Source organism: Nyctereutes procyonoides, unplaced genomic scaffold, assembly GCF_905146905.1.
Source record: "Nyctereutes procyonoides isolate TBG_1078 unplaced genomic scaffold, NYPRO_anot_genome, whole genome shotgun sequence".
Taxonomy (NCBI): domain Eukaryota; kingdom Metazoa; phylum Chordata; class Mammalia; order Carnivora; family Canidae; genus Nyctereutes; species Nyctereutes procyonoides.
In genome coordinates, this window is record NW_026575082.1 from 21,616,040 (window position 1) to 21,636,199 (window position 20,160).

Sequence of the window (20,160 nt, forward strand, 5' to 3'; positions counted from 1 at the left end):
CACTGAGACAAGAATAAAAATGAGGGGAAGTGGGAAGGAGTAAAAGGAAGAGGAAAAGAGAGGGACATAGCATTTTCACCTTATAGTATAACTTGGATACCTTCAGGTCTACCAGTGAAGCAATAAGAGGATTTTATTGTCAGTGATTTAGACAATCATCTTGTGCCATTGCATTTTCAATACATGTGTGTTTATTCTTTTAGCCACTTTTTCTTGGTTCCAGTTTTAATCACTTAGCTTGAAGTTGACTGATCATAACAAACTTCTTTTTCAAGCACCTTTTATTTTCATGAATTTAACTTTATTTCATTTGTAATTCTAATTCTATATGGTTTATTTCCACTTTATTACTTCACACATTTTTTCCTGTTGCTTCTATTACACATTTCTCTTGAATTTTATTTTCTTATTAGTCATGCTGTTTTTATTTCAAAAGCTATTTCTTATCTGCTAATTTTGAAGATTTGGCTTATAAATTATTGATATGTGACTTTTATACAAATCTCAATGTCTCATCCACAATTGTCTCAAGACAACTATCAATTAAGTAAATAAGGCAGATTGTTCCTTATGCAAAAAAAGATGGTGTCAAATATTAATGACCATATCACAAGGAAGCAAAAAATATATATTGCTGTTCTCAGAAGTATCATAAAAGAGTCAGAGAAGCCCTGTGAAGTAATTATATTTCATGATTATTATCAGAAATTATAGCAGTTCCTGTGAAGAAAATTTTAAGGTTGATTATTCAATAAGATAAATTTTAAAAAGATTATTTCAAATTATTTTGAAAAAAACTATAAATAATGTAATTAGTACATAATTATATATGGCATTGTTAAAGATCGACAGAGGATTTTGTATTTTGTTTTGTTTTGCATTAGAGGATATAGGAGGAATAAATATCCCTAATGTTGGAATTCATCAACTTCTATTAAGAGAGTCTTTGAAGCTGAAGTAACAAAGAAGATAGAAATCAGAATGATAGTGACTGCAGATAGGTCTTACCATCCAGATCATTCTCGGGAGTCTCTGCTGTGTACCAGTTGGAAGGTGGTCCAGTGCCATTAACTGTCATGGCCGATACTTGGAAACTGTACTGACTTCCTTTCTCCAGTCCTATGAGAGAATTTTCCATAATGGAAAAAAAAAAAAGTTACAGACTAACAAGTATTTCTAGCTGGGTTTCAAAAATTTTAGTAAAATTTTAACAACAGCAGACATACTTTACGTGGTTTGTGATTGTTGTGGTAATTATTATTTTGGCCAAAAGGGCAGAAATATTACAGCAAGAAATCAAATTATTTTCCATATATTCTCATTTATTTTTTTCTAGTTTATAAAATTGTATCCCTGAAAATAGCTTCTGGGCAGATGAAGAATATATCCAAAATAGCAAGGATCATTTTTTTTTCACAGTTTAGAAGAGGCCTGCCTATAAATCAAGAATAATCATTCTAAAAATTTATGTATCCATCATTTATTAAAGGTCAGTGATTATGTTTTCTTTGGGCCAAGAAAGAAGAATCCAAAGCCACTGCACGTAAGCAGAAAGTATTGGGCCTTTCATGTCTCAAAACCATTGCAAAGCATACTTTCTTTTGCATCACCTTCCATGCTAGAAGAATGATGAAAGTCTATCTCCATGGTAACTTGGATATAACAATACTGTACATAGTGATAACTTCAGGACTTAGCTTAGAGACCACAGAGAACACAGGGTTGATAAGAAATGGCCCACGTATCACTAATGTAATATGTGTAAGTTTTTATATAAATATATTCCTTTTAGCTAAATCTCAAAGCAGCTCATTACCATGACAAATTATTATAAGATAAATGACAGTTGCTAAAAAAAAAAATGTGACTTTTTTGAGACACTGAGGACTTGGCTTAAACTGACAAGTCCTTAAACTTCAAGGAGTTGAACAACCCTAATAAAGTTAAAAACATATTCTTTCTTTATTTTTTCTATTAATCTAAAGTGGCACAAATATTTGGTAATGAGAGAAATTCATAAAGAAAATGAAGTATTGGAGAAATGATGCTTATCATGTACAAAGTTAAGTATTTGTGCAGAGGCAGATGAGTAAATCTTGGTCCTGAGGGGAATTCTAACTTATTATTAATTGGAGATAATGTTTTTTAAGTAATGGTTAGAATGGACTTGTTAATGTCCAGGGCAGTTACGTTCAATACATTGTACTATTAGAGAAGACAATTGATCAACTCACCCACACAAAAGTATCGATGACACAAAATGCTACCTTCTTAAGAGGCTTCTAATTTTGTAAGATAAACTAGAAACCCCATGAAGACATAGACTGAGAATGGTTAGTATTGCTGTTGTTTTTGTTATTACTGGTGCTTTATTTGTACATCCACAGATCCCACTACACTGCCTGACACATGGAAGGCACACATGCAAAGCAGCTGTTGAAAGATCCACTAAAACATTGCTTAACACACATGAAAACATGAGGTCAAAATACAATAGCCAACATCATCTGGTAGGCAGTGAATGAATGCTTTTGAACACAAGGCCTTTGTCATGGCTCAATAGGCTTGTGCTCACTTTGATCTATCCCTTAGTTCACATGACATTGATCTGAATTTGTTAACATCTTGCACCCTTTCCTAGGCACCATTGTTGATTACGGAGGCACAGGGATTATAGAGGTCTTTCAGGAAATTAAAAATAACAGGAAGAGAATTCTGGGAAGAAATGTTTACCTAATCATTGTAACTCATGACTTTCATAATTTTAGGCCATCAACAATATATTATTTTGTATTAAGTAGAATTTTAACTTCATTTTTCTTTGAAATGGATTGACAGTTGTGTTAATGTCATCTCTAACAGTGATTAGGGATACCAGTGGTGATGGTCAGTTTCATGTGTCAACCTGGCTAGTCTAAAGTTCCTACTTTTCAATCGAAGACTGCTCTAGGTGTTGCTGGGAAGGTATTTTATAGATGTGACTACTCACATAGTCACATCTATAGTTCATATTTAGTTGATTTTAAGTAAGGGATATTAGATAATCAGGGGTGGGGTGGATGGGGTGGTGGGCCAGATCAACCTGGTGAAAGGTCTTAAAAGCAGAAGTAAGAATTCCCTGAAGAAGACATTTCACCTGCAGACAGTGACTTCAGCTCGAGAGAGTTTTGACCTGCCTTTCTTAATAGCCTGTGATGTAGATTTTGGAATCACCTAGCCAGCCATCATGATCAATTAAGCCAATTTCTTATAATAAATGTTTTAGTACACATCCCCACTGTTTCTCTGGTTGAACCATGACTGACATACCATCTTATCACATGTAATATTTGACATATTGGTAGAAATCTTTCTGAACGTTCTATATTCTGTTCCACTTACTGGACTTAAAATCAAGTAACTTTTTGTGTGCAGAATCTATCAACTTTTAGTAGGACTTTATTAAAACATCTCACTAGAAAGTAGATATGAGTAGTAAAAATATCTCACTAGAAAGAACTATTTCTCCTTATAATTTTGCCCAGTGTATCTTTACATATACTGTGTTGAAGATCTGTCAGTATCACAAATTCAGTTATGAGTAAAACAAAAACCTACTAATAGTTTGGAGTGAAATTATGAGGCTTTCAGAGACCAAGCATTAAGAATTCCCCCAAATGAGGGATCCCTGGGTGGCGCAGCGGTTTGGCGCCTGCCTTTGGCCCAGGGCGCGATCCTGGAGACACGGGATCGAATCCCACATCGGGCTCCCGGTGCATGGAGCCTGCTTCTCCCTTTGCCTGTGTCTCTGCCTCTCTCTCTTTCTCTCTCTGTGACTATCATAAATAAATAAAAATTAAAAAAAAAATCTAAATTTAAAAAAAAAAAAAAAAAAGAATTCCCCCAAATGAGTCTTGCCTGACCAGCCTAACTTCCTGATCAGAATACCCCTTCCAACCAGGGAAGAAGAGCTGTTATCATCCTCTCTGATATCTATAGTGAAGACTTAACATACTGTACATGTAGTCACTCTGAAAACCCTGCCAAATTTCCTTGAACTATATTATATTTTAACTTAAGTTTTTTAATTTTGCATTTTATCCTAGACTATAAAATCTCTCTCCCTAGAAACACCTTGAAATTCTAGATCATAAAATATTTAAATATATACATATAATCCCAATATTAAAAGAGATCTTCATTAATGTTTATTCAAGTGGCCTATCTAGTATTATTTAGATGCACATCTAACAAAGTGATCCTGTAAATAGAGCAGGAATACCTTTGGAATGTGAAATTCACCAAGGGAGGACACTTACTCAAGGGTTTTTCCTTGCTAGAAAAGTGCCTTAGATCGTACTTAATCTGCTTTACTCTAGTATTGTCTACTGATAAACCCTAGTTTTATACAGTAGGGATAAAAGAAAACTGAATTCCTCTTGTAAAATGTATTTACCCAAATCTTCTGATTCTACATTCTGTCTTCTTAAACCTTTACCAACAGAATTAAACCTGAGACTCTCTTCACTGTCCAGATAAGTGTAGGATGCAGGATAAGTAGAACGAGACATGTGGCTTTCCAGAGAGGCCCTCTGTATATTGCCTTCACAATTCTAGGTTGCATATGTTCCTACTTCTTTGTTGTGAGAAGTACTTCCCTGGCAAGTTTGAGATGTACTGAAAGCTCTTTTAATCTCAATTTCCCATAAAGGAATTAGGTATAATAACTGTTTTTTTCCACCTTAGAATGTTCTTCTGAGAATCAAATGACAAACTGCTTTTAAAGCAGTTTACAGAATTAATAAGCATTTAATAGATATAAAGGCAACATTTGCAAATTATTTTCGGATTTGATTTTCACATACATTATGATTTTGCCACAGGATACATTATCACTCCCAGTCTAGAGATAAGGATAATAAGGTTCAGAGAAATTAAGCAAGGTTACTATGTGGAGCTTTAATCACAACCTGGACTGCTCTTGCGTGAAGACTCTTGGTTTCATCCTATCTCCTGCTGGGGCCCCAGAGACATTCTCTTCAGAGACCTGCCTGGCCAAGGCTGGGATCTAAGAGGGGTGTCAGTAGTAAACATAAAGCCCTGTACAAATATGCAGGAATTTTTGTCTAAAATGATTGCATAAAGAACTGAAAAATGAAGAGGTGGCAGGAAAGAATTGATTCTATCATTTTGACAATGAATTGAGTTAAAAGTTTCCGTAAAACTTCAAGTTCGGGGTATTGTTGAGTTTTTCTCTCACTTAGAAAAAATATGTTGCCATTTGAAAGAAGAGGTATCTTCAAAGTTATAACAGCAATCACTATGAACAAGCAATATTTTGAGCCTCAAACCTGATAGCTGATACCTAAAGATCTTTTAAAATCTATCCATCTATTCATTCATTGTTCATTCATTCATTCAGTGAAGGTGGGGTAGAGGGAAGTCTGTCAGGAATCAAAAGCTTTATTGTGTATGTATTTCTAAAAGTTGTTTTCTGGGATGTATTTCCTATGTCGGGCCAGTAGAAAATTTAAGTAGCATTTTTTAAAGAAATGGGTAGGAAAGCTTTGATTTAATTTCTCCTAAAGCTATGCAGCTCCTTTAGCTGCAAAGCTAATATTCAATCTTTATTATCCAACAGATACGTTTTTTCATTGTGCGTTATTCCACTGTCTTTGTTCCACTTTCTGTACCCCTTTTATACACAGAAAATCATGCATTCATTGTCTGTGGTCAGCAATATATTACCTACAGATTAAGAACTAGGAGTATAGGTTTTCAATTCAGGCAGGATTAGTTTTACTCTACTGCTCATTAGATATGTGGCCTTGTAAAGCTTGCTTATCCTCCCTCTTTGTCTAAGTATTCTCATCAATAAAATGGGAATATATACATTAAAAATTGTTACAATGACTAAATTAAAAAAGATGTATATAATGTGTTTTTTTTTTTCTAATAGAGGTTTGTCAGCTTTGTTGGAGATATTTAATGTATACATTTTGATGAGTTTGGACATATGCACGTATCATGAGACCATCACCACAATTGAGGTAATAAACATATCCACCACTTCCAAAAGATTTCTCATGTCTTTCTCTCTTTCTCTCTTTTTAAATGGTAGTAACACACAGCATGAGAGCTATTTAACAATTTTTAAGTGCACAATATACTATTGTTAACTACAAGGGGCTGTATTGTATAGCAGATCTCCAGAATTTATTGACTTTGTAAAACTGTCACTTTACACCCATTGAACAAGGCCCCATTTCACCCTCCCCTTCTCCTCCGGCAACCACCATTCTATGCTCTGCTTTCATGAGTTTGACTTATTTTAGAGCTCATACAAAGGAATCATGAAGTATTTGTCCTTGTGGCCGACTTATTTCACTAAGCACATCTTTCAGGTCTATCTATGTTGTTGCAAATGGCAGGATTTCCTTATTTTCTTAAGGCCGAATAACATCCTATTGTGTGTCTATATATACCAAATTTTCTTTATCTATTTGTCTGTCAATGGACATTTGAATTGTTTGCCTATCTTGGCTGTTGTGAATAAAGCTACAATGAACACGTGAGTGCAAATATCTCTTCTAGATCCTGATTTTAATTCTATTGGATATGTTCCCCGGTGTGGGATAGCTGGATCATATGGAAGTTCAATTTTTATTTTTTTTGAATAAACTCCATATGTTTTCAGCATTATGTCTATTGTCACAGTTCGTGTTGGTATTATTATTGTTGTAAATGCTAAAATCATTTTTAATACCGATGATCTTTTACAGATTCATAGGAGAGCCAGAGTCATTCATAATAGAGTGAAGTAAAGATGACAATATTGTTTTATTTATTTTATTGTTTATATATATATATATACTCCTTGCACTACTATATATATATATATATATATATATATATATATATAAAACTAGGACCTGAAGTGCCTACAATCTAGTTGGTAGATCTTAGCAATGTCACTCTTCAGATCTCAGTTACCTCTTCTGAAAAACAGAAGGGCTGTGCATAAGATGAATGATGTGTTTCCTATTCTGTTCCCCAGGGACCTATAGTTCAATCCCTATAGTATATGGGGGTAGGCATGTGCATGTATACATGTTTGTGCATGTGTGTTTCCTACCTGTTTCCAAGTATAATTTTATTGAAAAAAAGTATCGTGTAATAGCAATGCTTTTTTAGCTGTGAAAAAATATATTGTTGAAAGCAGATTGTCTTCCGCCTGTTTCTATTCCCAATAATAAGTGCCTTCAAGTGCTGTAATTCTGTTCTATTTCTAATTTTATAGGATTTATGGTAAGAGATGGTACATTATTCAAAGAGTATCATTTTCCTTTATTCCCCTAATGTTAACCTTGTTATAAAATTCTATGCTATTGTTTCATTTTTCAGTCCATTAAATACCAACGCATGTTTATCATTATGTTTATTCTATATTGGCCATGAAACATAAGAAAACTCTTAAGTTCAATTCAAAACAACCTTCTCTGAAGAGCCCTCGAAAATTAAAAACAACATTTTAAAATTTAGTTGACATGGGATCCCACAATGAAACTGATGGCAGTGATTTAAAATCCTTGTTATAACTGTGAATTACTTTGTTATTGCAGATGCCTTATTATCCTAGTAAAAAATACACACAACAAAAAACACCTGTCTAACAGACAGAGGACTGTAAAAAAAAATGTTTGAGTCTCTACACCTGAATATTTATATCACTCAAATGAAGCATTCAAGCATTTCCAATTTTCTAACAGACAAATCAAAATATCCATGTATCTTAAAGGTATTGGAAACATGGGGTCAAATCCTGTGCCTTCTAAAGTACTGCAGATTCCTGGAGAAAATCAATTACTTCTGCAAACTAGAAATTGCATAAATTACTAAACATGTCCTGGGGACAAGTCAAACCTACAGTCAATCTACCAGTGTGTAGTACTTTCTGGCTCCTTGATGCTTTGTTGCACTGGAGACATTCCCATAACATGTAGAAATGCAACAGGCATTACAGAAGTTGGGTCACACATCAGGGGAGAGGAAGGCAAAGGCTCTGCAAAACTCGTTTTTAATGTTTTAAGGATATGAGACTATTCTCTGGAGACTTTTATTTCTTCATTTCAAATTAAAAATGGAGTCTGTGTGACTTTGTTTTACAATAAATATCAAGTAAACTTACAAATATAACTGCCTAGATTGTTTATCTTCCCAAATTCACTTTTTAATTATTGAAATGAAGAAGGAAAAATATGAATGAAGGATTCAAATTTGGAGTCCAGATTCGTACAAATCTATAAAGGTGGGAATGGGCATTTGTGAGCTATTCCAATAACAAGCTAATTAATTCATCCCATTTCTTTGCTTTTGGCCGGAATAGGATTAAACCAGGGTGGTAACTGATTATATCTCTTGCTGATTAGAAGTTCTAATTGCCTAATATATTTTAGATGACTAAAACTATAGGACTAAAATATTTATTTTTGAATAAATTTTATTAGAGGATAGAATTAAAAATTTGTGTCCTCTAGAGGAAAAGTAAAAGGAGACTGTAGTGAGTTGAACAGTGTCCCCCTCAAAATTCATGTATACCTGGAACTTTAGAATGTGACCTTACTTGGAAATAAGATCTTTATAATCAGTTAAGGATATTGAGATGAAACCATTCTGGATTTAGAAGGGGTTACATCCAGTGACTGGTGTCCTTATGCAGAGATAAGGGAGGCATATCTACAAGCCAAGGAATGTCAAGGATCGCCAACAGCAATCAGAGGTTAGGAGAAAAGCACTGATGAGTTTTCTCTCAGAAACTCCAGAAGGAACCCACCCTGTTGACACCTTTATTTCAGACTTTTGGCTTAAAAAAAAAAAATGATTTTACTTTCTGTAGAGAGAATATCCTGAAAGTTTGTATATGTAGGGAGCCAGAATCTTGGTTTGATAATACTAAGCCGAATGTATTAAATTCCAGTTGCCAAAAATATAAATACTAGACAGTTCATATCAGCAATTTCCTTTGGCCTTGTGGCTACTATTCTTCATTTATTTTCTGAACTACTGAGTACACTGTTTAGCTGTTCAGTGGGCCAAGAATTAGTTTTAGTGGTAGGAATTTTCAATTTTGGTAACCAAAAATCATAATATGACATTAGCGTCATTTATTTATTTATTTATTTATTTATTTATTTATTTATTTATTTATACATACACATTTTATTGTTACAAATGTAAGTAATAATCACTATCAGTATATTGGTATATATATTAATACAAATATTTTCCTCCAAATTCATATTTTTAATTTATAAATATGGACTCAATAATATTGATTTAAAGTTGTTATTCACTTAACAGTATGTTTTAGGTATTTAACATGTGATTTAGGGGATCCCTGGGTGGCGCAGCGGTTTGGCGCCTGCCTTTGGCCCAGGGCGCGATCCTGGAGACCCGGGATCGAATCCCACATCGGGCTCCCGGTGCATGGAGCCTGCTTCTCCCTCTGCCTATGTCTCTGCCTCTCTCTCTTTCTCTCTCTGTGACTATCATAAATAAATAAAAATTAAAAAAAAAAAAATAACATGTGATTTAGTATTTTTACATTATATTATTTTCAACAGATATGCAGTATTTCATGATATGATTTTGACTAAAATTTTTAGGTGACTACCTACATTTGGATACTTGAGTTCTTTTTTTCTTATAATCTGCTATTAAAGCAATATTGCAAGGAAATGTTTATAGTTAAAAACTGTAGAAAATATGGCTGCAGTATTAGAGTAAAGTCCTAGTAGAAAACTTAGATCATACATCTATGAAGATCTCTCTCTCTCTCTCTTTAATTCTCTGCCTCACACACAGGTATAACACATACCTCCACATTGCTTTCCAGAGAGATTCTAGAATCTTCTGGCTCACAGCAATATATGAATATTCGTTTTTTCTCTCATATGCTTTCCAGTACAGGGTATCATCATCCATTTATGTCTTTATTGCTTTAATCAAAAGAAAATGCTAACTCATTTTTGTTTCAATTTGCATTTCTCTACTAATGAGTTTGAACACTTTATCATGCATATTGGCTATTTATATTCTATAAATTGAATATCCAGTCCTTAGTTTTTCAATTGGAGCACTCATATTTTAATTAATTATCATATAAAAAGTTTATTTTATATCTTAAATCATTTTCATTTGAGAAGGAGGATAAATTTTAATAAGTTTTCAGGGCTTCAAATGGCAATATCTACCAAAAAATAAGGCATGGTGCTTGCTCCAGCAGCACATATGTTAAAACTGGAGTGATACAGAGAAGATTAGCACAGCCCCTGTATAAGGATGTCTTTCAAATTCATAAAGTATTCCACATTTTTTTATGATATAGATCAAAATTTCAAGAAAGTAGATCCTGAGAGTTTTCATCACAAGGAGATTTTTTTTTTCTTTTTCTGTTTTATTGTATCTACATGAGATAATGGCTGCTAACTAAGCTGAAAGTGGCAATCATTTCACAATAAACACAAGTCAAATCCTTATGTTGTATACCTTAAACTTACACAGAGATACATGACAATTATACCTCAATAAAACTGGGGTGGAAAGGCTTGGATATAATTATCCATACAGGCTCTTCTTCTAGTCTAATATTATATCTTAAGAATTATACTAAAAACTTTTCAGCAAGGTTTTTTTCAATCTTGGTGATTTCTTTCAAAATAAACTACATGTGGTACTAAGTATCCCCTTGAGCACATATGCCTCACCTCAACTTAAATTATTGTTATCTTCTCCCCATAATTTCATCCATAAAAAAGCCATAGTATCTCAGCTTTTCTTAAGCTTTTAAAATGATGTACTAGAGTCATAACTTCCGCTGATAGGCAAAATACCTGCCTAAGAGATTTTGTTCAGACATAAAACAAATAATGTTATTTTTGACAACCTACCTTGGAAGCATTCTCACCATCATGCTAACATTTTATAGGCATAAAAGACAAAAACAAGCAAACAAACAAAAAAAAAAAGCAGAGGTAAAAAACCAGGTTTTGATCAAGGCTCAGAGTGTGGGCTGAACAGGTAGCTTAAAATGTACGTGTTGTGTCTGTGTGTGTGCACTATGATTTCAAATGAAGATTTACTGAATACTTGGTATAGAGAAAAGAGTAAATAAAGGGTTACTTTCTTCTTTTCTCACTTGCAGTGATACTTTATCTATGAGCTGTAAGTTCTGAGTTTCAGTTTGTATATTTCCCCGGACCCAGGTTTGCTCAACTTCACCCACCAGTTCTTATCATGAGCCACTGCTATATGCTTTGCTTCCCAAGTCCCTGGCAATAAGTTGTGCTTCTCTTAGCTATAAAGCCCTCTTGAGTATTGCTGCTACCCTAGACCAAGCCACCACCACGTGAAGTACTTACTAATAACAAGGAGAGAATTCCAAATGCTCTGACTTCTCAGGTGCTGTTTGGAGGTACAGAATAGGTAACAGCCTATTGGTAATTGGTAGACTTTGACCAATGATAGGCAAGAGACGAACTGCTAAGAGTTCCTATCCAGCCATTGATTATGATACACAGCATTCATGTACTTCATGTGGCCTCTGAGGAGACCCCAGGAAGCCATGAAAACACCATGTTTGCCCTACACTTTTGGCCAGCTGAATGATACGCCACCATCATTGATGTTTTTTCTCCCCTGGCTCACTTTCTTTGATCCCTCACTGGTGCTTTCCTGGGCTTGCAACCCCCACAGGTATTACCTTGAAAGCACACTTCAGACTCTGTTTTCTAAGAACCTGGCTGACATGAATTAAGGGTTCCAATAGTGGATTACTGGATTATTCATTTTATAAAATAAATTACATATTATCTAAATACCACAATGAAACTGAATCCAATTGTCATAAAGAAGTTTGACTTACTCTGAGTTCCACCAATATTGCTACAAAAAGTGAATTTAATTTTATGTTTATGGAAAGTAGAATAATCAGTTTATTTCCCAAACTACCCTTTTCCACATTTTCCAACCCCTTCCTCATTGCTGGATATTAGGGGGAGAGGGGCCAGAGTGACTTAAACTTGGAACCATTTGATTAGATGGCTTTTTTAAAGTTATTAAAGTTAAAAGTTATTTGACAAGAGGAGCTGTTGTTGAATCATCAACGCTGAGAAACTAATATGGATTTCAAAAATCTGATATATTTATTAAGAGGATGATCCAGAAGCAAAATATGTACTGAAAGCATTTTAGAGAATATCAAGTTAAAAATATAGAGGTTATTCTTGTTCAGACCAATAAATGTCACCTGTTGGGAAACAAAAAAAAGAATGTTCCCTGGAAGTAAGAGTATATTTTATTCCCAAAGCATTTAATTCATCAAAATCTTGCAATACTACACCATGTGAACACTGACCTGTGAATAAGTACCAGAGGTTGTTGGGCTCCAGTGTTTCCATCTCACCCCTGCGGGTCGTCTTTCTGTGTCGTATTTTATAGCCAGTAATAAATCCATTTTGTGTTCCTGATGGAGGAGGCAGCCAGCTTACCTTGATACTCTGCAAAATAATACATATAAATTAAAACATTGAAGAAAGTTAGGACAACAGGATGAGGTCAAAGAAATGACCCAAGCTGAAGTACGAATAAAGTGGAGAGGCAGGAAATGCTAGTGATTACCTCATAAGAAGCAAATTAAAGCCATTCTTACAATCTGACAGTACTCCTCTTTGTGTAATTTTGACAAAGACACACAATTCATTTGATTGATTACATGCATTATTACCTCTCCTTTGTAAATACTACTAAAATGACAGTAAAATATTCTAAAGGATATAAAGCTATAAGGAAATAGAGAATAGGAGTCTAATGGATGAGGGATGTTAACAAATATTTAAGGGGTATAATCTAAGAGAAGTCTGGTGGCTGAGGCAAAGGAGAAAGACGAAACCTAAATTACCCCTTAAGAGGTATTAATGAAAAACAAGGTGATTTGCATGGCAAAGGTCAGGGAAGACTAGAAATTGTTGCTTCCAAAATACCTTTAAAGACAAAACTGAAACATGGTTCTGAAATAAAAGATGGATTGAAAGTCCTACCCACATCCAGTAAAATCACTCTACTGACCCTCAGCGACCTGGAAGTAGCTTGGAATTTTTTCCTCGAGGGATATTGAAACAGAATCCACAGATTCAGATATCAGGCACAGAAGCAAGAAGAGATGAGGGCAAGGAACTAATTTTTGACTTATTAAGTCAAAGACACCTAAGTCGTCTTCATCTGCATTCAGAGTAATGACAACCAGGTGTATATTCCTCAGGCAAAATATCAGGTAATAATTCTCTAGAGAAAATTATAAGTTTGGCCCTAGAGAAAACAACAGCCAGGTTTCTGATTAATCCACCAATAATGAGGCTCCCACTTAATAACCCCCACTCATGCACTAGAATTTGCACTTTACAATCATTTTTTTAGTACATATTTCATTTTAATGTAAACTAACAACAACTTAATACTACCAGACATTTTTTAAAAAGCCTTTAGTATAAAAGGAAAAAATACATAAGAACACAATGGCCCTTGAAAAAAACAGCACTGATGCTTAGAGCAAAGAAAGGATCCAAAAAGCTGTCATAACCCAGATAATCTAAGAGAAAATATTGCATTCATGAAAGGAATAAAAATACAGAAAAAATGAAAGATTCTTTTAAAATGTTATGACATTTATAATTTGGTTGAAACAGTTAATATTCAACAAATAAGTTGGAAGATAAATTAAAGAGAAATTTCCTAAAATTCAGTGGGGGTAAAAAGATGATCATTGAAAACTGGAGAGAGAAGATAAGAAAATAGAAGTTTAGTCCATAATTTCCAACATCCAACTAATAAAAGGAAATAATAATCAAAAAAAAAAACAGGAAAAATAGAAGGCAGACAATTAGCAAAGAACAGATACAACAACCCTTCTCCACCATAAAAACCTTAAAGATTTGAGACTTCAATCTAAAAGGGATTATGAAATGTCTGACATCATGCATGAAAAAAAAAAAAAACATTAAGGCTCATTACTGCGAATACTACAGCCTCATAAGGGAGAGAGGATCCAAAAGCTTCCAGAATGACAGGAAAAAAGGTCACATAAAAATGATCAGAAGTAAATATGGTAAGGAGTCAAATTTCTCAATGATATTCGTAGTTAGAAAACAACAGAACAGCACTTATAAAATTCTAATCTTAAAGATTTTAAACCTAGAATTCCAGGGCTATACAAGCAAATTATCAAGTTTAAAGAAAATATAACACAAGTATAAAAATAAATGCTTATATAAGTACAAGTATAGGAACTTTTCAGAAATGCATGGTTTCAAAGGTATCCACCTGCATTCCCTTTATCAGGAGGCTAATGAGGTTCTGCTTCAGGAAAATGAGAATACAAACAGGGAGAAAAAGATTTGAAATCCACAAAACAGAGAATCCAAAACAGAATTAAAAATATGGAATTCTCAGGAATACAGTGAAGAAAATTCTAATGTGATGTAAGATTGGGTATAAGGAGACATAGACTCAAAAGAGTACATACTGTACTATTTAATTCTATTTATACGGAATTCAAGAATAAGAAAACTAATTTATAGTAATACAAAGCAGACCATCAGTTTCCCATGGCAGTTGTATTGGGGGATTGATTGGCTATGTGAAGAAGGAGACTTTTAAGGGTGATGGAAAGAAACATTCTGCATCTTTGTTTCATGTTTTTTTTTTAAGAGTTTATTTATTTATTCATGAGAGACACAGAGACAGAGAGGCAGAGACACAGGCAGAGGGAGAAGCAGGCTCCATGAAGGAAGCCTGATGTGGGACTTGATCCCAGGACTCCAGGATCACGCCCTGGGCCGAAGGCAGGTGCTAAACCACTGAGCCATGCAGGAATCCCCTATTTCATGTTTGTTACATGAGTGGATACAATTGTCAAAATATATCATTATGGGCTTAATTGTGCCCCGGCCCCAAATTCACATGTTGAAGTTCTAATCGCTGGTAGCTGAGAATTTGAGTGTATTTGGAGGTAGGGACTTTGGAGAAATTGTTGGTTAAATGAGGTCCATTAGCATGGGACCTAATCTAACATGACTGGTGTCCTTATAAGAAAAGGAGATTTGGAGACACACACAGAAACCCTTGTGAAGACAGTGGAAGAATAGATCCATTAGTAAGTCAAGGAGAGAGGACTCAGAAAAAACAACTCTGCTGATACCTTGATCTTGATCTTTCGGCCTCCAGAACCCTGAGAAAACAACTATCTGTGGTTTGCTTAGGTTTCCTTCTTGGTGGGGTTTGCTACGGCATCCCTAGTGAAATAATACATTCATAGAAATAAATACTGGAGATTTGTGCATTTCACTTTAATTAAGTACACCTTAGAGAAGAAAAAGGACTAGAATGAAAATGAAGATGAGGACAAGGAAGAGTAGAAGGAGAATAAAAGGAAGAAGATTGGGGAAGGAGAATATGAATGGAAGTATGCAAGAGTGCTGAATCCTGACATAAAAATAAACCAGTAGGTGGTATCTAAAACAGGTGAATTAAAGCTAAGGAATTAAGGGACATTTACTTGAACACATTATTGAAAAACATGATGGTAAATTCCAGAAAAGAAAGACTCATGAACATGCTAGTGGGAATAGGGTTTGGGGAGAGAAGAGTCCATTGGTTTTAGTTACAAATCTATTTGAAAAAAATAATGAACACAGAATACCTTGATGAATATTTAGATTAATTATTTTTAAAGGATTTTATTTATTTATGTGCTTATTTGTTTTGTGTGTGTGTGTGGGGGGAAGGGCAGAGGGGGAAGGGGAAAGAGAATATCACGCCAACTCATGGGTAAGCGTGGAGCCCATTGGAGGGGCTTGATCTCATGACCCTGAGATCCTGACCTGAGTTGAAATTAAGAGTTGGACACAACCAACTGAGCCACCCAAGACCCCTAAATTAATTTTTTAAATAGACACACAAAATTGTTCTTTTGAGGTGTAAGAAATAAATGACTGTCAGAAACAGGCCAGACATAAAGTCAAGAAATGGATTTCTGAGTCCCTGGCCCACAACCCCTAGAACGCTTTGAGATTGTTTCAATCATGTGGAAGTATAGCAGAGGCAGGAAAATATTCTCCAGGGAGATAGAAGTCTGAGCCTCTTCTAGATTACTACAAATTAGCTATTTTTTTTTAAAGATTTTATTTTTTACTCATGAGAGACACAGAGAAAGAGGCAAAGACATGGGCTGAGGGAGAAGCAGGCTCCTGGCAAGGAGCCTGATGTGGGACTGGTTCCCGGGGCCTGGGATGACATCCTGAGCCAAAGGCAGACGCTCAACAGTTGAGCCACCCAGGCGTCCCACAAATTAGCTATTGCTCTACAAATGAGTAAGTGCCTTTATAAAAGGATTTTTAAAAAGCTGTGTAAAGTCAGTTACTTGGCCAAATATTTTTAAAATGTCAATGACATGCCAACTACAGTCAGTTCTTGTGATTTGCAGGAGCCATGTTCTATAATGCTGCTGCAAACACTGAATTTTTAAATATTGTAATATTGCTCCCAGGGAAAACATAGGTTTAGGTTCTTAAGAGCTTTTGTTTACATTTTTTCAACTCGTCAATACATAACCTTGTTTTATGTATCTATCTGTTTAAAGATATCTAATATTATTGTTGATACATTCACATTGAACTCATGGCCAATAGCACTATACCTCATGCCAGAATGAAGTTTATCTAACACATGGATTTTCTCCCTAAAGCACGTCACAGTCTCTTGCAATAAGTGATACTAAACAGCACTTCAGCATTATGCTTGGGGAGCATATAGCAAAATCACCAACAGAAAGCAAAACTAAATAATTAAATGCCAAAAAAAAGTGACATTTATCTGACCACCCAAAGGACACTTGGTTACAACACAAGAAGACAGAGTGTCTCCTTGTCCAACCTCAACTGGGAATGTGTGCTTCTGGAAACTCAGATTGTTTCATGGTTGTGTATGTGCGTAAATCAGCAAATGGCTGGGAAGGTACTGTGCGTATTGATTTGCGGTTATAAATACATTTTAGCAGTAGGTGAATCTGTAAATACAAACTCTGGAAATAATAAGGATCAAGTGTAATTATACAACAAATACATTTTAATAATTACAGAGGAACCTCGCTAGGTGTAGGTTCCCATGCTAATTAATCTCATGATTTAAGACAGTATATATCTGAAAGAGTATGGTACTACTGAGACCATTTATCTCACCCTCATTACCCTTTAAATGTGACAAACTAAATGCCACACTCAAAAATATTTAACAATATTTTGTTTCCAGGAATGGTCTAAGGACCTTATATATCCATGTGAGTTATGTTTTTTACCCTCATAATGACCCTATGAGTTAAGATCTTTTGTTCCTTTTTTTGTACAAGTATGTAAATTAGGACACACCTGAGTAAGTACCTTGAACCTATATGGCCACCAAGTGATAGAGGTAGGATCTGAACTGAGACTATGTGACTTTGAAGCTGGCATTCTTTACTATTTAATATTGCCTCTCATGGGAGTTCAAGAGGCTGAAAGTCTAATCCATTCAGTTATTATCCATTTAAAATATATTAACTGAATTTCTGTTGTGTAACAGATCTTTGGGACAATAGAAGCATCCGGATAAGTCATAGTATATCCATCCTGGTTGAGGGAATAGACACATAAACTGTTGACGAAAACACAAAGTGTTAAAGGCTAAAACAGAGTCTCAGAAAATACAGTGGAAATAAAATGGAGAAATTAATGCTGTTTCACATGGTCAAGAAAGACTTCAAATATGAATCAAGAAAGATTTGAAATATAAGTAGAACTTTATGGAAGGGATAGAAAAGATACGTAAGACAAAGGGAATATCAAGAGCAAGCTCAAGATTTCATGACAATGTACAGCACCTCCAAGTGAAGGTCAAGTAGTCCCTTAATGGCTAGAGCAAATGTGACATAGGACAATGTAATGGAAAGGTAGATTGGAAAAAAGCTAAAAGTCTTTTGGGACATGCCAAGGAGACATAGGTTAGTGTGCTCATTTAAGGCATGTGGCTAAAGAGACAAACTAATGAATAAAATACTAATATAATGCCCCTAAGAATACATAGACCCCAAAGAATACATAGCCTTAAATACACATACCCTCACCACCCCTTCTCTCCATCCTCCTCCTCCCACACATATATATGCACATGCATGGACGTCTTCTTTGTTCTCAAGTGTTTTAGAAACTAATAAGGAAAATCAGCTTTGATGAACACCTTACTCCACTAGTTATCTTACTTTTATTTTTCAATGCTTTAAGGTAGCCATGACAGATTTTATTACCATTTTACAATTTTACAGAAGAGAAAATTGAGGCACAGAGTTAAATGAATGGGGATAAGTCATCTTGTACTCTCCAAAGTTTTTGTTATCTTATGCTAAAATAATCATAGAATTTCTACTTGACAATTCTACTTACCTAAATTCTCTAACAAAATATTCTTGAAAGGAATGAAATCTGAATTTAAATAATTGGTTTTTAATACATCCAATCAGCCTTCCCATATGTAGCCCTTGGCAAATCAAAAAGGGTTATTTTCTAAGGACTACGAGTTTATTTTTTCAAGTCAAAAATAAATTCAAGTAGAAAACAAAATACAAATAAAAACATTAAACTTCGACCAAGAGGTAGAACCTTATGATTTCCAGTCACTACTTTGCTGTGTCTCTGTTGAGTGACCTCTTACAAGTCTTATAAATGACCCTAATCTCAATGCACAGATTGAAACAAGGAGAATAATTATGCTTTAGTATGTCTACAAATGGTTGTAAATCACTTGATAAGCCTGGAGAACTAATTATACTAATGATTACATGAGCAATACTTAGTTTTTGACAGATAATAATTTTTCTTGATCATATTTGAGGATTTTCAATGATTGTATAAATTATTCCCACATAGCCAATACCTTAATATCAATGCCTAGCAGCAATTAATTAATAGAATCAGTTATACGCTCTACACACCAGGAGGCAAAGACCCTCAATGGTTATCATTCATCTTTGGACGTAATTTCATCACTTGTATTCATTTCCATAGATGGGCAGCAGCTAGGTTTATTAGCATCTTTTATGCTTTCCCATTGATTTCAAGCAAGCACCAGCAGATGGCAAAGGCTCTAATGGTCAAATTCTTTCCTTGTAGGTTCTCCTTCTGCAGATATGGGTAGTTGTCCCAAATTACATTGTTTTGGGAAATTAATTGAAATTATTCAGTAAATTTTTCATATTCAGTGGCAATAATATATATTATTTTCTGTACTGGACCAGTTCATTCAGAGCTCAGTAGCTCAGACTTCATTGCCCATTTCCTCACAAAGCCACCTAAAGCCCTCACTGTTATGGGAACATTCTTGTACCTAGTGTTCATGGGTAAGCCTGGTAATTATTTCCATTAAAAATACTTAAAACATGACCTTTAACATTTGAAAAATCAATTCTAATAGCTGTGACTTGACTTTTGGTTTTTTCATCACTTGAGAGGGTGAAATTAAATTCTGTTCAAGCTGTTGCCAGTGTTCTATCTTGAATCAAGGATTAATTTCACTTTATTTTTTCAGATTTGAAATAAAAGAAGAACTGCAATATTTAGCTTCCCCAGATCCTACCATCTCCTTTTTGATTATCACAAAAATGAATTAATTTCCAAATTAGCATGGTGGGAATGGTTAGGTTTACTGACCCAAAAGGTAAGATCTCCTTGACCATTATTTTCTAACTTTTTGAGATAACACTGTTCTATTTAGTGAGGTATTATCCTTTCCATAGACTCCATTAATTCATTTCTTTACTTTTCCTTTACTCTAGCATATGAGTAGTATGTAACAAAACAGAGAAAAAAAATTGTTAAGTCCACCACCCCAGCAAGAAGTTGCTGTGGCTGAGGTCAAAGAGGTTGATACCTGTTTTCCCTAAATTTTCCTCAGAAGCCACATTTCATAGCTTCTCTTTTTAATTTCACATATTCCACTGCACACTGACATTTTGCTTTACTCTCTAGAGTGGACTGCAGAGGAAGACAAGCCCCAGTCCAAACATATTCAGGGACTGTAGTGAAGAGCCTTCCTTTTTTT

At 34.7% G+C, this 20,160-nt stretch overlaps 1 protein-coding gene and 1 non-coding gene across 2 annotated transcripts in view; one reads left to right on the forward strand and one right to left on the reverse strand.

The window, feature by feature from the left end:
- The window catches only part of LOC129514498 (netrin receptor DCC), a gene marked incomplete at its 5' end in the record, with an annotated part of 702,567 nt that overhangs the window by 175,607 nt on the left and 506,800 nt on the right, over nt 1-20,160 (reverse strand). Inside the window, 2 exons of the mRNA XM_055333118.1 lie at nt 1,009-1,119; nt 12,395-12,536. Of these exons, the coding sequence (XP_055189093.1) occupies nt 1,009-1,119; nt 12,395-12,536 (253 nt within the window). The remainder of the gene's footprint in view (nt 1-1,008; nt 1,120-12,394; nt 12,537-20,160) is intronic.
- Nucleotides 10,249-10,355, forward strand: LOC129514665 (U6 spliceosomal RNA). The gene has a single exon (XR_008665478.1). It is a non-coding gene; the product is annotated as a U6 spliceosomal RNA (small nuclear RNA).